Source organism: Ochlerotatus camptorhynchus, unplaced genomic scaffold (assembly GCF_037179485.1).
Source record: "Ochlerotatus camptorhynchus isolate MF236.1 unplaced genomic scaffold, CSIRO-AGI_Acam_v1.1 ptg000124l, whole genome shotgun sequence".
Lineage (NCBI taxonomy): Eukaryota > Metazoa > Arthropoda > Insecta > Diptera > Culicidae > Ochlerotatus > Ochlerotatus camptorhynchus.
Window position 1 is genome coordinate 502,329 of NW_027040614.1, and position 17,024 is coordinate 519,352.

At 42.3% G+C, this 17,024-nt stretch overlaps 2 protein-coding genes across 10 annotated transcripts in view; both read left to right on the plus strand.

Moving 5' to 3' along the window:
• The window catches only part of RpLP2 (ribosomal protein LP2), a 150,221-nt gene that overhangs the window by 27,512 nt on the left and 105,685 nt on the right, over positions 1 to 17,024 (plus strand). Inside the window, exon 3 of one of the 3 annotated variants that reach the window (XM_065220347.1) lies at positions 9,014 to 9,075. The exons of the other annotated variants lie outside the window; for them this stretch is intronic. Within the exon in view, the coding sequence (XP_065076419.1) occupies positions 9,014 to 9,060 (47 nt within the window). The 3' untranslated portion in view covers positions 9,061 to 9,075. Of the gene's footprint in view, positions 1 to 9,013; positions 9,076 to 17,024 lie in introns of those variants that run through there. 3 annotated transcript variants of the gene reach the window in all.
• Positions 9,169 to 17,024, plus strand: part of RhoGAP19D (Rho GTPase activating protein at 19D) — a 515,695-nt gene continuing 507,839 nt past the window's right edge. For all 7 annotated transcript variants that reach the window (XM_065220299.1, XM_065220300.1, XM_065220302.1 and 4 more), the window contains exon 1: positions 9,169 to 9,777. The gene's annotated coding sequence lies outside the window, so the exon portion shown is untranslated. The remainder of the gene's footprint in view (positions 9,778 to 17,024) is intronic.

A 17,024-nucleotide genomic window follows, 5' to 3' on the forward strand; every position in this document is an offset into this window, starting at 1 on the left:
TACCATCGAGTCAACTGGGTCCAGTTTCGACGCGTGGTCGACCGCCACATCGACGACAACCCACCGCTCGACACAGTGGAGGACATCGACCGGGCCCTGGAGGGTCTCCATCAAGCCATATCCATGGCTGACGAAGAGTGCGTTCGACGAGTTCCTGTGGGGGTTAAGTTTCAAGCAATTGATTCCCACACCAAACTCTTGATTCGGCTCAGAAATGTTCGTAGACGCCAGTTTCAGCGGACTGGGGATCTGCAGTGTACATGCGAAACGGTCGATCTGAATCGGCAGATCGCTTCCAGAATGATCTCAATCCGGAACGAGAGTTTCGGGCGGCTCGTTCAGAACCTGGACGACCGTTCCAGACCATTCTGGAAGGTTGCCAAGGTGCTGAAGTCTCACCCCAAGCCCATTCCACCACTTAGAGTCAATGACGAACGGCTTATCACCAACGAAGAGAAGGCCAATGCAATTGGGGAGCACATTGCCCAGTCGCATTTGCTTGGCTCTACAATCCCAAGTCCACTCGAGAACCAGGTTGTGCAGTGCGTCCAGACGTTAGATGCCTCCCCTTGTGCCGTCCCTCCAGAAGAACGGATTACAGAGGAACAAATTTGCTCAGCGCTGAAACACAGTACGAACATGAAGGCTCCCGGGTTTGACGGAATATTCAACCTAGAGTTGAAAAATCTCAGCGCGAGGGTGCACTCGCTGCTGGCTGCCATCCTCAACAGATGCTTGGAGCTGCACTACTTTCCAAGCATCTGGAAGGTGGCAAAAATCATCCCGATCTGCAAACCTGGGAAAGACCCTTCACTACCGTCAAGCTACAGACCGATTAGCCTGCTCTCAGCGCTGAGCAAGCTGTTCGAAAAATTGATCCTCAGCCGACTAAACAAGTTTGTGGAGGAACATGACATTCTTCTTCCGGAACAGTTCGGGTTCCGTAAGGGGCATTCCACCAATCATCAGCTAGTGCGGGTGATGAATAACATCCGGAGTAACAAAGCTGTATCCAAGTCCACAGCCATGGCCTTGTTAGACGTCGAAAAGGCGTTTGACAATGTCTGGCACGACGGACTTATATACAAGCTTTGTAACTCCAACTTTCCACCATACCTTGTGAAAATCACCCGTAACTATCTCCAGCAAAGGTCGTTCAGGGTGTCGTTGAATAGTTCCCTTTCGGGACAATCTCCGATCCCAGCAGGTGTTCCGCAAGGGAGTCTGCTGGGACCACTGCTTTACAGCATCTACACGTCGGACATCCCTCCTCTAGGAGACGGTTGCGTGTTCTTTCTGTTTGCAGATGACACCGCGATAGCCGTCAAGGGTAGGATGCCTCGTGAAATTACGAACAAGCTCCAACGATGCCTTGACACCTTTACTGATTATGCCACCACGTGGAAAATCAAAATCAACGCCTCGAAAACCCAAGCGATCATGTTCCTTCACAGACAATCATTAAAACTTAAACCGTCTCCCTCCTGTACCGTAATAATGGATGGTACAAGGGTCGAGTGGTCCACTGATGTTACTTATCTCGGGATGTTGTTCGATGAGAAGCTCCTGTTCCGCTCGCACATAGAGAAAACCCTAGTTAAGTGCTCCGCCTTGGTTAGGTGTTTGTATCCGCTCATTTGCCGCAGATCCCGCCTCTCAAGGCAAAACAAACTGGCTGTTTACAAACAGATCATAGCCCCCGCGATCTTCTATGCCGCCCCGGTGTGGGAATCGTGCGCTCAGACCCACAGGAACAAAATCCAGGTTGCACAGAATAGAGTGTTGAGGATGATCCTAGATCGTCCATTCGACACAAGAATAGCAGACCTCCATAAAGAGGCAGAAATTCCCAAAGTAGATTCCAAAATTGATGATATGACAACTTAATTTATTCAAAAATGCAATCTTTCTGAACATGCTTTAATAAGCAATTTGTACATAGTAGGTTAAGTGTATATAGTAGAGTAGGTTAGTTTTAAGCTGTAAATAGTAGTATTAAGTAGTTTCTCTTCAAATTCTAAAAACAAAACAAACCAATCCCACCAAGGTGGTCGACCGTGTACTAAGTCTAGGACTAATTCTGTAAAACAAATTTTGAATTTTGCCCATACCTAAAGATGAAGAAAGCAATTAAATCACTTAGTAAAAATTTATATGGTAATCGTCCAAGTTAAACTAAAATAAAGATCATTTAAACTAAACTAACTAAACTAACTAATCGCTAAGCTCATTCTTGTGACACGTTTTCATGATGACGCAGCAAGCAGCAGTAACAACAACAGTATCAGCAAGGATGGAAGCAGCAGCAGAAGCAGAACAACGGCAGCGGACCGCTCTTGCCAGTGCGATTGACCGCATGCATCAGCGAGGGCCGAAGAGAATTCCGACCCTCATTTCAGCTGACGAGCAGCAACCCGGCAAATTCGTGAAGCCGTTACCCCCGGTTCACGACATTCATGAGTTGGAAAGTGCAGATATTTCTTACTAAAGATGCTGTCACCTGTATAGTAGAACCCGCAAAGACATTTTCGCGCAGTCGACCGACCTATCCGAACATAAACGTAAGTATCATCTGCTGGAGATCCCTTCGCCAGTGGTCGGATTGCTGCCGTGCATTTGTGTAGGTTTGTCAATTTCCACGTTTGGTCGAATGCCAATACCTGCTGGACGAATACGAATAAATTACGCAAAACATGACGAAGTGGTCCATTACGTTGAAAAAATGAACAGTCAGAGTTCGTTTTTGCCCATTTTCCCCTATATCGGAGCTCGAACGCAGCGTTGCCAGATATACCGATTTATCGGTATTTATACCGATTTCCGAACTAGATACCGATATACAGATTTCGATAAGAATACCGATTTTTTAAATTGTATACCGGCCCACACGCAATGTGGACGGAAGCGGAACGGAAACGGAAAGTTTGACAGTTGTCACAAATTACATCAAGAAGCCTAACCGATGTCGATTTGGATCTAACTAGCTTTCAATCCGACAAGTAGGCTTACTCAGATCGGGCTTTTCCGTTGCCGCTGCCGTTCCGCTTCCACTGTCATTGCGCTTGGGCCTTCAGAATACCGATTTTTTAAATTGTACACCGACTTATACCGATTTTTTTCAAATGATCAAAATTATTATTGCCTACCCGTGATATCTTTTTGAATACATCAAATTTTTGAGCCCTCAAAATTCTTTAAAAAATCATCTTTGAAAATGTCATACGCTTGATACTCTTTTGACTAATGTTTCCATTTCTTCACCGTTTTTGGCTACCCATGAATCGAGAAACTGTCGATGGATCTTTCCGGTTATTCCATAAAACTGGACCAACTAATTTCTATTTTTTTATGAAACGCACAAATCGACAGTGAGCATGCATAAGGGCGAATACGCGATGATCGATTCTCTTCATCGATTTTCTCTTTGCATTGCTTCAGCTAAGCGAAACAATTTTCTAGAATTTGTTCAATGCAGAGTAGTAACAGGTTGTATTGGCTATCAAAAGGAACAGCAAACGCACCGAGAAACGTTAAATCTAGCGAGTTATTAACAAAAGAGAAAATCGACGAAGAGAATCGATCATCGCGTATAGGCCCTTATGCAAGCTCACTGTCGAAATGATGGCTACTTTTCTCGTGGCTCTAGAAGAAAAAATCTCAAAATAATGTTTTATTATAAAGTTCGAGTGGTAGTAAACGTCATTTTAACTGCTCGAATGAAGTGGTTAATCGCGAAATACCTTTTAAGCATTATTTAACTCCCTAAAGTTTTTGTTCATTTTTTACTTCTTGAATTTTCTTCCACCTTACACTATAACTTATTTTTCAATTCCTCCCGAAAACTTATTTCAACTTTCATTGAAAGCTTCTTCAGCCATCGCTCGAATGGTTCTTCTGTCTTCTCCCATCAGTTTTTTTTTTCCAACTTCCCCTGAACTTAGGGATGTTTCCAGATTTTTATTGCGGATTCACACTAGCTGCAGGAACTTTTAAGAAGTTCTGAAAGTTCAGAAAATTCTAGACTTTTGAGTAAGTTCCAATACATTAAAGATAGTTTCATTAGCTTCTGTCCAATTTTCAAAACCTGAAAACATCAGGAAAGTCTATCGAACTCCAGTGAACATCAGATATATTTTGGAAACTTCACAAGTTCAAAGAACTTCAGGCAAATTGAATGGTTTTCAGGAAAGTTTCATTTGTTTCAGAGAATTAACCACTTCGAGCAGTTTAAATTACGTTTACTACCACTTGAACTTTGTAATAGAAGAATATTCTGAGATTTTTTCTTCTAGAACCAAGAGAAAAGTAGCCAAAATATGTGCGTTTCATAAAAAAAAAATAGTAATTTGTTGGTCCAGTTGTATGAAATCGCTGGTAGAAAGTCACACCAAAACTGCTTGACAAAGTGGTCAATTGGGAGAAGTTTAGGGAAGCTCCTTGAACATCGGGACAGATCAATTAATTTCAAGGAAATGCTGATATTTTAAAGAATTTTCGAGAAACTCAGGCAATGTTCCACACATTTAGGAAACGCAAGGGAAGTTCATGAACATTAGAACATTGTGAGAACTTTTTATGTGAAATCCCGTGCTTTTTAATGGCAGTGCCAAGAACTAAAATGTTTAATATTGGGAAGATTAGAAATCTTCAATGCTAATGATACAATAAATTCAAGAAAATTGTGAGAGCCCTTAAGAAATTTCGTAGTCTTCAAGATATCCAGGTAGCCTCATTATAATCAGGGAAGTTCCGAGTACTTGGAGAATCATCAGAGAACTTCCAAACAGCCCCATTAACTTCAAGAAAATTACAAGAACTTTTATGGAATATTCCTGAAATTTCCTGAATGTTCTGAAAACTTCAGGGGTATTGCGGGGTTTTCAGGGATGTTTTATGAATATCAGGAAAATTTACTGGATCATTAGAACATCCCCCAGAAATCTCTTTCTTCCGGAATCATGTCCTTGTTTCTTTCGACTGTTCCACAGGCGCTCTGGCTTCCAAATTTCTCCAGAATTTTCTTGCAATCTACCATAGGAAGTGTCTACCAGCGTCTCCAGGAAGTTTCTTTCGTCTTCTTCTGTGTGTCCATAAGCCATAGGTTTTCGACTTTTATTGGAAGGTTTTTCCGAACTTCTTCTGGCTTCCCCTAGAACTGGCTACTTCTGGAATTTACTTCCATTTTCCGAAACTTTTCTGGCTTCCTCTGGATGTGAGATCCAATTTTTTTTCCGATGGTTTCTTTGAATATTCACTAGAAGTTTCTCAATTCTTGTCTTGGTAGTTTCCGGATGTTTCTCCAACTTTTCTTAGAATTTTCCTCAAATTTCGTCCAGAAGAGCTTCTTTCTTCTTTCTCTGGATGTTCTTTCAGAAGCTAATTCAAACATTCCCCGGAGTTTTCTTTCAGAATTTTCCGATCATAGTCCAAAAGTTAAAAATTTCACTTTCAAAAACAGCTAAGATATAAAATAAATTAAAATTGTAATTCAGGCGTAACATTTGAAAACGGCTTAAAACCCAAAACAACATAAATGAGTTTATGCTAACATTGTATTGATAATTTATTGAACTATTTTAAAATGATAATAAATCAAATTAAAAAAAAATAAATGGCATAAAAGCAATTGCACAATACACATGTTCGACACATGATGGTTTTTACGCCCTCAGCTGTTTGAGATGATTGTTATTTGTAAAAAGAGTTCGAAGAAGTCTACACAGTCGTCGAAGTGACACAGTAACAAAATAAATCATTTGAAGACACAAGCCGGAAAAGAAATTTCGAAAATGAACCACTGGATTTAACCAACTCTGGTCCGTTGAATCTCTCATCCACGGTAAACATACAATCGGAGCATACATTACCGGAACCGTCCCCCATGATTGAGCTGATCATCGACCAACCTGTCGATTTAACAGTGTCTCAACGGGTGGAGAAGAACGTGCCGATTGATTTGGCAATGAAGCGACAAAATTCAACCTTCAATCCTGTCAGTTCATGGAACTGCACGCAGGTAGCTAAGAAACCTGGTTTCATTGACTCCGCTCCGGATGCCAAAGAATCACTCGTCGGATGTTCGTCAGCGAACGAAACCAACGTTGGATGTGGAATCCAATACCGGAAGAATCCATTACGAGATCCTCCAATAAGAGAATTTACCGCTTCGTTAAACGAGAATCTAGCACAGGGTATTCAAAATTCTGTAGACCCAATGATTGCCTTAATTAATGAGGAGACCGAGGATGCTTCGAAAGTTCAAGAACCGCCCACCGGATGTTCGACAGCTGACGAATCCAACGTTGGATTCATAATACAATGTCGGAAGAATCCATCGACCATGAGAAAATTGACCGCTTCGCTAAACGAAAATCACGCGCAGGATATTCAAAATTTTGTAGACTCAAAGTTTGAATTAATTGATGACGAGGCTGAGGACGAAGAATTTGAGGAGAATGCCGACGAGGAAGGTCTCACGGAGCATTCCCTTATGGAATATTTTCAGCCTTTCCACGTGTAATCTATTATTTATGAGCTATAGTGAATCGGACATAGAGATCTTAGACGAGAACAATAATACTAAGGAAAACAACATCAAACATGACCAAGAATCTGATAACGAGAATGAGACGCTTGGTAAGTTTTATATTGACTTATAAATGTAGTTTATCATTGGTTTGTGGTAATAATATATTTTGGAGAGTCATTTATACTTTTTTCTTCCATAATATATCATTAAACCTACCTTGGTAAGGTTTGTTCTATGCCCTATCCTTGATAAAATCACTTATGAGAAATAACTTTATAGTTTGCCGCAAAGGGAAACTTCTGGAAATACCACGCCGTCCACTTGCAACATTTTCTGAAAATCATGTTGAAGCGTCCGATGAAGCCGGCGAACTAGTCAAGTTTAATCTACTACTAACTACTACTTCTACTAATCAGCATCTACTTTGCTTGAGGAAATAAATAATGCAAACAAACAAGAATCGCTGCATGGAAAATTCACCGGAACAGAAAGGAAAGAGGCTTGAAATACACTCGGATGGATGGTACAGTAGCTCCAGCACGAAGAGTAAAACGGGCATGTGGATGCGTTCGATTGAAATGCTTCTTAAAATACAACGAAAAACTACGTAAAAAGATTTTGTCTAATTTTCTAAAACTAAAATCATCGGAACATAATCAGTTTCTCATCAGTCACATAAACGGTGAAACATTCAAATTCAAACAGATAATGAGCTTCCAATTGACCACTTTGTCAAGCAGTTTTGACGTGACTTTCTACCAGCGATTTCACAAAACTGGACCAGCTAATTTCTATTTTTTTGTGAAACGCACAAATGTTGGCTACTTTTTTCGAGGTTCTAGAAGAAAAAATCTCAAAATAATGTTTCATTTCAACGTTCGAGTGGTAGTAAACGTCATTTTATCTGCTCGAATGAAGTGGTTAATACCGCACATCATCGCCGAGAACTGTTTTCTATAAATATGATATGAATATGAATCTTCGTATTCATCGTGCGTGTTCCAATCAAAAGCGGCAGGGGTGCCACCACCTCCATTACCTTTACCACAAGCCAAACTAGAAGATCTCCGGAAGCTGCTGAAGTATGTGTAAAATAAAGCAGCTTTAAGCTGCTTACTACACAGCAAAAAAAAATGTAATATCGATCAACGTAATTCAAGCTGATGTATGAAATAATGATGTAATAGCAAAAAGCAGATGCAATATTACATCAATGGATGTAATTTTGTTCGCAAAATCGATGTACATCGTACAATGTGATATTACACAACCGATGGATTGACCTGGTTGCAGCAGTTTCGATGTAATATTCAACAACTTTTTTTGCTGTGTACGAGCTTTTCTTGAAGCATGCTGCTTATTACGGATATTTTCAAACCTTTGATACCGATAAACTTTAAAACAATCTGGCAACGCTGCTCGTACGTCGGATACCGATTGAACTGCTCGAATCACCTCTTCTTTTGACATTTTCCCCCAACGCCAGGGTCGCACTCATTCAGAGCAGAAACTTCAAACAAAAATAAAAACTCTCGAATGTGTTTGTTTCTTCCAGCCACCGTCGGTCGCTGTCTCCGCCGCACACACACCGCTACCCAACGTTGCACGAACTCCGACTCCGCGAACCGCGAGTCGGCCAGCCAGTCGCTTTTCTCGTTCGTGTCTGTTCAGTCAGCAGCCAACCAGCAGGGAAACCGCCGCGACTACGATCAACGACAACGACCTCCGACGAAAGGAGACAAAAAAAAAGAACAATCTGAACAGCTACTGTTTTCTTTTACGTTTGCAGAACGCTGAAAGCGGACAGCCGCGGGAAAAACAAGGTGATTTTGGTGTGTAGAAGGGATTCCGGTTTGCGTGTGGATAATTCGGGAAAACTGTTCTCGATCGTCTGTGGTGTGGAAAATAGTGCGTGTTTTTTTTTCTCTTCTCGGCAGTTTCAGTAGTTGGCTTTCTTCATTCTGCGTGCATTGTTCCGTTCGTTCCACCGCGAACGTCCAAGCCAAGAGTGTGGAGTGCATTTGTGTGAGTTCCGTTTTGAAGTTGGATGCGTCGTTTGTCCCCGGATTGGATTCAAGAATCGAGTGGTTCGTTGGGGAGTTTTTCCCTTCGAATTTTTGATAACAGCAGTGACGGGAAAACCGCGTCCCACTGTAGTTTTCGACTTTTCGTGTGCGTCGTGTCGTGAAGAGTGCGTTCGGCGAGGAACCGAGTTTCAGTGTGTGAGTGCGACGACGGCGGTGGGAAAATTGTTTTCCTTTTTCGGATTCTGTCACTTGACCCGACTAAAAAAGGGCTGACATTTAGTGTCTGGATGATCCCGAGCAGAAACCAGTAACACCGACCGCCACTCACGAATCGTTCCTTTCTGCGGTTTAGCGGTGATAATTTCTGGAAAAAGTGTGCGCGTGTAGAGGAAAATTATTGTACGGAAAATGTGATCGGTGGTGCGAAGAATAATCATCCTCTTGAAAACACCGTCAGAAAAAAAGAAGGAAAGGTGTTGTAAGTGTGTGTCTGGCCAGCCATGAGGAAAGCGTGAATGCGCTGCTGTGAAGGAGAATAACACACGGCGAAAAGGTTGAAAGAAAGGCCACTGCTTCTCAAATTTTCAAAAGGCGAAAACGTCAAGTTCCACTAGTTTGTGCGAGTGCTATTTTTGGTTCCAAGGGAAGAAACGTGAAAATTTTCGTTCCGTGCAAATTGTTCGATGCATCGGCAGAAGAAGGTGGTGTCCGTCGCGTGAAGGAAGGAAGCTCCTCCGGTGCAAAGAGAACCAACCAAACCATAACAAAAACAAAGAAGAAATCGACGACCTCTTCGTCTGCTGCTGCTGTTTCTTCTGCTTCAGCAGCCTGGCTGGCTGAAGAGAGTGTGTTGTGTTGTGTACACACAAATACACTACACTCTCGAGGTAGACAGCACAGCGTAGGAAAGAAAAGCGAAACGCGTTCAAGTCGCTTCCATCACCATCGGGCCCGGGAGGAAGAAGTCAGGAAATAACAATTTAATTGTTCTCAATTCGAATTCCACGGACGAGAACGACTACGGTTCGGTGTTCGATTGGGATTGGGATTGAGATTGATAGCTGGGCTGAAGGCAACAGAAAGTCTCATCGGTGCAGCTGTGCGTACACCGGCTTAGAACGAGAGAAAGAGTTGAAATTCGGACACTGACCGGATCGAATCGAGTTGCCGACTTTTCGAAGGTGGTGGAACACCGGTGCCGGACGACATAAGAGATACAAGGTAATTCGACTCGTGGCTCAGTAAAGACATATTCGAAAACTATCGGGGTGTCGACTACTGTCTGGAAAATCAGGGAATTATTCATAACTGCAAATTATAATGATATCACCAATCATGTAGGAAAGTGAAACAATGATTTTTTTAAGAAGACTTTCCAGGGAAAAGTTCTTTGGACTAGAAACAATTTGTAGAGATCCAAGACATGAACCATTTCGTCAAGGCTCTGGGATGTATTTCAGTTTCAAGGTTTCGAACTTATTTTTTTCCTTTGCAACTGTCTTCTCAGACGGCTCAGAAGTCCAGTTTGGTCCATCTCACCAGGTTTTGTACTTAGGAAAATTTTAAAGAATACGCTTCTTATTTTTGAACTAAACAATTTGTACTACCGTGGGTATCCAATATCGAAGCGTACAACGAAGGATCAGCGCAGAATCTTCTGTGGGAGTTGGTAGGCGTTCAAGGTGGTGTGTAATTATGAGGTGGTAGAAGGCATCATTATCAGCGATACGATAGGCTTGGCCGATATCTTTGAGGACCCGCACTTCTGAGTCGATCAGATGATTCAAAACTGATTCGACGATGTTAATCCTGGGGGTGGGATCGAACTGTCGCCCGTTCGAGTTCTGGGTTTACTTTAATCGGGGAGGATTTAATATACAGAAATTTCATTCATCATCGATGCATTGCATTTGCTTGAACATCTAGATGAACACCCTATAGGTTTGGTGGCTTTCAGTTACTCCTCCACCTCCCATTCTGCAAACGTTCTAATGGTAATGCTTGCCATGCTCCATCAGAGAAATTGAGAATGTAAACACAATCACAAGTCATAAGTTTCAGGGTTGCCAAACTCATGGAATATTGACACCTTGCATGCTTTGATTGACACGTTCGGCACAGCGCTAGGCACAGCTTAATCACTCGGCACGAATTAAAGTGTGCAGAGTTGAATACTCCTTACTTGAACCTCAAAAGAAAAACCCTTGGTCAAAATCTCATTCATTTTTTCGTCAATGACAAAGATTCACCTGGTAACTAAAAGTGTAATTTCGTGCATTCTGGGTCACATTATTGTTATCCAAGCAGTTCAGAACGAAGATGCTTGCTCCCTTTAACGGCTCCATGTAATTTTTTTTCTCAAGTCATTTAATTTCATGCAAATTTAGTAAATACAAAAATCTGCACATGTTCGTCACTGACATTGGATATGGTTTGTCTTGACGATGACTGTTAGCTCAAATGAGTGACCAAAGCAGAATTTTGAATATCACCGTGTATTGTCGAGATTTTGCAGCACTGGTTCTGAGTAGAACTTTGAAGTGCCTCTTAGCAGAATTCTAAACGATTGCGAAGAAGATTCCAGAGCCAATTCTAATGAAGTTTCTCTAAATAAGTGCTGAGAAGAATTCCAATAGAGCTCCTAGGATTTTTTTTTTAAATTATTGAGTTCTGAGGATAGCTTCTAAATAATTCAGGGCAAAATTCCTAGGAAATGTTGTGGATAGTTCTAAGTGGATTCTATAAAGCATTTCGAGAATCCAGGAGAAGAATCCTCCTGTGATTCCTGGAGGAATCCTCCTGTAATTCCTGGAGGAAGCCTCCTGTAATTCCTGCAGGAATCTTCCTGAGATTACTGGAAGAAACCTCCTGCGATTCCTGGAGGAATCCTCCTGTGATTTCTGGAGGAATCCTCCTGCGATTCCTGGAGGAATCCTCCTGCGATTCCTGGAGGAATCCTCCTGCGATTCCTGGAGGAATCCTCCGATGATTCCTGGAGTAATCCTCCTGCGATTACTGGAAGAATCCTCCTGCTATTGCTGGAGGAATCCTGCGATTCTTGAAGGAATCCTCATGCGATTCCTGGAGGAATCCACCTATGATTGCTGGAGGAATCCTTCTGCAATTCCTGGAGGAATCCTCCTGAGATTCCTGGAGGAATTATCCTGCGATTCCTGGAGGAATCGTCCTACGATTCCTGGACGAATCCTCCTGAGATACCTGGAGGAAGCCTCCTGCGATTCTCGGAGGAAACCTCCTGCGATTCCCGGAGGAATCCTCCTGCGATTCCTGGAGGAATCATCCTGTGATTCCTGGAGGAATCGCCCTATGATTCCTGGAGGAATCCTCCTGCGATTCCCGGAGGAATTCTCTTGCGATTCCGGGAGGAATCCTCCTGTGATTCCTGGAGGAATCCTTCTGCGATTTCGTTAAGAATCCTCCTGCGATTCCGGGAGGAATCCTCCTGCAATTCCTGCAGGAATTCTCCTGCGATTCCTGGAGGAATCCTCATGTGATTCCTGGAGGAATCCTCCTGCGATTCCTGGAGGAATCCTCCTGCGATTCCTGGAGGAATCCTCCTGCGATTCCTTGAGGAATCCTCCTGCGATTCCTGGAGGAATCCTCCTGCGATTCCTGGAGGTATCCTCCTGCGATTCCTGGAGGAATCTTCCTGCGATTTCGTTAAGAATTCTCCTGCGATTTCGTTAAGAATCCTCCTGCGATTCCGGGAGGAATCCTCCTGCAATTCCTGCAGGAAATCTCCTGCGATTCCTAGAAGAATCCTCATGCGATTCCTAGAAGAATCCTTATGCGATTCCTGGAGGAATCCTCCTGCGATTCCTGGAGGAATCCTCCTGCGATTCCTGGAGGAATCCTCCAATGATTCCTGGAGAAATCCTCCTGCGATTACTGGAAGAATCCTCCTGCTATTGCTGGAGGAATCCTGCGATTCTTGAAGGAATCCTCATGCGATTCCTGGAGGAATCCACCTATGATTGCTGGAGGAATCCTTCTGCAATTCCTGGAGGAATCCTTCTGCAATTCCTGTAGGAATCCTCCTGCGATTCCTGGAGGAATCCTCCTGCGATTGCTGGAGGAATTATCCTGCGATTCCTGGAGGAATCGTCCTACGATTCCTGGACGAATCCTCCTGAGATACCTGTAGGAAGCCTCCTGCGATTCTCGGAGGAAACCTCCTGCGATTCCCGGAGGAATCCTCCTGCGATTCCTGGAGGAATCATCCTGTGATTCCTGGAGGAATCGCCCTACGATTCCTGGAGGAATCCTCCTGCGATTCCCGGAGGAATTCTCCTGCGATTCCGGGAGGAATCCTCCTGTGATTCCTGGAGGAATCCTCCTGTGATTCCTGGAGGAATCCTGCGATTTCGTTAAGAATCCTCCTGCGATTCCGGGAGGAATCCTCCTGCAATTCCTGCAGGAATTCTCCTGCGATTCCTGGAGGAATCCTCATGTGTCCTGGAGGAATCCTCCTGCGATTCCTGGAGGAATCCTCCTGCGATTCCTGGAGGAATCCTCCTGCGATTCCTGGAGGAATCCTCCTGCGATTCCTGGAGGAATCCTCCTGCGATTCCGGGAGGAATCCTCCTGCAATTCCTGCAGGAAATCTCCTGCGATTCCTGGAGGAATCCTCATGCGATTCCTGGAAGAATCCTTATGCGATTCCTGGAGGAATCCTCATGTGATTCCTGGAGGAATCCTCCTGCGATTCCTGGAGGAATCCTCCTGCGATTCCTGGAGGAATCCTGCGATTTCTGGAGGAATCCTCCGGTGATTCCTGGGGTAATCCTCCTGCGATTCCCGGAGGAATCCTCGTGCGATTACTATAAGAATCCTCCTGCTACTGCTGGAGGAATCCGCCTGCGATTCTTGAAGGAATCCTCATGCGATTTATGGAGGAATCCTCCTGCGGTTCCTGGAGGAATCCTCCTCCTAATAGGGTGTCTAGCGAACCAGGAAAGCCAAGAAATAACCGGGAATTTGAAAAGAAACCGGGACATTGGCGGGACAACCGGGAAATAGCAATAAACCTTAACATTCTCCAACTAAAATTGAAAGTTAAATCAAATTTTGAGCTTAATCCAGCTAAAAAATTGCATTTTCACCTCCTAATCATCTTAAGCCATTGAAGTTCAAAATTTGATATGAGCTTACGCAAAACTTTCATCAGGAATCCTTTTATATTTTCTTGAAACTTTCTTAGGAATTTCATTGAAATTCTCCTGCATTTTTTTTAGTTAACTTCACAACACGAATGACATTTTGATCGGAACTTCTTCTCTTCGGAATCTTTCTCAGAAAAACGTTTAAATTCTGTTTATATTTCACCTGTATTCTACTCACAATCACCCAGGAATTCTTGTTGAAGTTCGCCCCACAACTCTCTTGTAATTTTTCTAAAAATCCCGCAGAGCCTAATCTCAGAATTGATTTTGGATTCTTGTCAGAGCTGCGTTGAATTTTTCTCCGAGTTTTTCTGAGAGTTTGGGATTTTCAACATTCTATGAAAAAAATTCTTCAAAATTCCACATTTCGAGTATTTTTATCAGTCCCATATTGTTGGGAAAAAATACAATCCTGTTTTTTTTTCGAAAACAGGATAGATTGTTTTAAGTCACAAATCTCGAAAAAATGTCCTAGATTAGAACCCTTGAAATTTTATTAATTTTTTTATAAGATTTCTGTTAGTACCGATAACGATGCGGAAACACATTTGCTTGCTGTGAGATCTTTGTATGCAGTTCAAGACTTCTGAAACAATTTCTTAATTGAATATCTAACCTCTAAAATTTGTTAAACATTGATAGCGTTCGGCTAAGTGACCTTACATAATCCATGATTCTTATACTTTCTAAATTCTGGCGCTTTAAAACCATAAGAGGACTCGAGTCTAAAAAGTTACTCAAATTGATTCTAAGTATGTGCCTTGAAATTAACGTGATATTGCAATCATTTCAACACATTCGTTTTACGTTTGCTAACTATTAACAATCGGGAATTTAAAAATGAAAATTCACTGGTTCTGAAGTTCCTGGAGGAATCCTCCGGGGATTTCTGGAGCGATTGTTTTGGGATTCCTGTAGAAATTCTCCCCTGAAATAACAGAAACCATCCTGCTGGGATTTCTGGAGGAATTCTCCTGCGATTCGAGGAGGAATTATGTTAGAACTCCTGTAACAGTTTTCCTGGAGAAATACTCTAAGGATTCTCGGAGAAATTCTTCTGGAATTCGAAAAAGAATCCTCCTGGATTCTAGGAATCCTGGTATATTAGGAGCAATTCTCTTAGCTTTCCTGGAAAAAACCTCCTGGGATTCTTGGAGGATTTTTCAGTGATTCCTCGATGAAGTCGTGGAGGATTCGTTCTAAAAGGTTCCGTGAACTTCTATTAAGTTGGCAAAACATCTACAAGGTTGGATTGTTGGGCATTCACTTAGATTGGCGGTAAGAAAACGTAGAACTACGTTAGTTTGATGAATACCAACGTCATGGTGAAGTACTTTTTTGGAATTCATTCCAAATTTCCTATCTTCAGGCTAAGCACCGTATCGTTGACATTTTAATCGATCGAATGCAGCTGTGTTTTTTATGCTATTTAAATGTATTTGCTTTTTTTTTTGTTTGCCTTTGTCGGCCTATTTCGCGTCGATTTAATCTCCAATTAGCATACAATCTCAACATCATGACAATCATTTAGCACCTAATCTGACGGCAATATGCCAGCAATCGTTCGAAGACGTCATAAAGCAATGACAGGCTTGGACGCTTCTTTGTGCCCACGAAATAAGCGTTAGATGCCGACCCAACCTCTAAATTGGCATGCAAAAACGGCACATTCATTATGCATAAATGAGCCAATCAAGCCTGCCTAGCGAATCCATTCTAATGTCAACCGGTTTTCAAAAACATAGGGACACAAACCAAGTGGCAATTAGCACTGACCAAGCGCGCCGCACCTTTTCAAGTTCAAAATCACAGAGGAAAGTCAATCACAAGCTGTACCTTAACCCTCACCTTCTTCCCTTAAAGAAAAAAGGTGGGGGTGGGGAGGGGAAGGGGACAGTACTGCCGGAGATAAACCCGCATAATTGCTCTCCCAGTCACCACCGTCTTTCGTGATGCAGCATCCGAAAAGCGCGCGCTCGCGTGGCCTAGATTGGTGGGGCCTTTGTTCTTCCCACATGGGGGCTCTCAGTCTAGAAGAGGAAGACAGATTTGACCACAGTGCCCCCGAGGGACCGGAGCGAAAAAAAAATCGTCCAATTACTGAAATTAGGCCTGAACTATGAAACCAATCAACGGCTGCACTAGTAGGTCACTTTGAGGTTCGTCGTTTGACTCATTCGTGATGGTCGCCGAACAATCGGTCGCGGATGCATGGGGAATCATAAGTGTTCTTTTTTTTTCAAAGTCGTTCCGTCAACTCATCCCTTAGGTTACAATTATCTTGCGGTCAAGCGTGCCTGCGACCGCAAGGGAAAGGTGCTCGTAGAAAAAAGGGGTTCAAGAGATTTGGTATGGTCATCATCGTTTGTCTAAGCTATGATCGGGTTGGTGCTTGACCAACTTATTTTTTTGAAATTCAACTTGAATTCAGTTGAAATAAAAATGAATTTCAGCTCAAATTAAACTGAATTTCAATTAAAATTGAACTGAATTTCAGTTCAAATTGAACTGAATTTCAGTTCAAATTGAACTGAATTTCTGTTCAAATTGAAATGAATTTCAGTTGAAATTCAACTAAAATTCAGTTCAAGTTCAACTGAATTTCACTTGAAATTATACTGAATTTCAGTTGAATCTTAACTGAATTTTAGGTGAAATTGTGCTGAATTTACATATATTCAAATTAAACTGAATTCGATATACTATACAGTGTATGGTTAAAATAAATTTAAATCATCCAAGTTGCAAATTCTTCCCCGCTTAAATCAAATTCCAAAGCGTTGTCAACGTCCTCTGATTTCTTTTTTGTTCGAACAAAAACCCCAATCCAACGAGCACAGTGCAAGACGACAAATCAGAAGCCTGTCACACTTCCAAAAAGTACCCCTTGGAAAAATGAAATCAACCACAGCTCATGAAATCTCTACGCACAAAAAAAACAAACAAACAACAACCGGTACCTACCTCTCTATGTGACGACACTGGACAGTTCAAAGCAACGTCGAAACAGGCACAAACGCAAACCAAAAAAAAATGAGTCCGTTCAAATCAGACGACGACGACGTTGGTGACATTTCCCGCCAGTCAGTCGGTGCCGGGCCGGTACCCTACTTAAAGCGGAATAAAGAGTGGAGGGCATCCCGAATAAAAATCTGTCATAGGATCATGAATTCTACTGTCTTTTTAAAGTGTTATACTCTTTACTGTAGAAATTTTTGATTAACAAAAAAATACATATATTTCGATAAAAACCGAGATTGTTCACGAATTACAATTACAATTTTC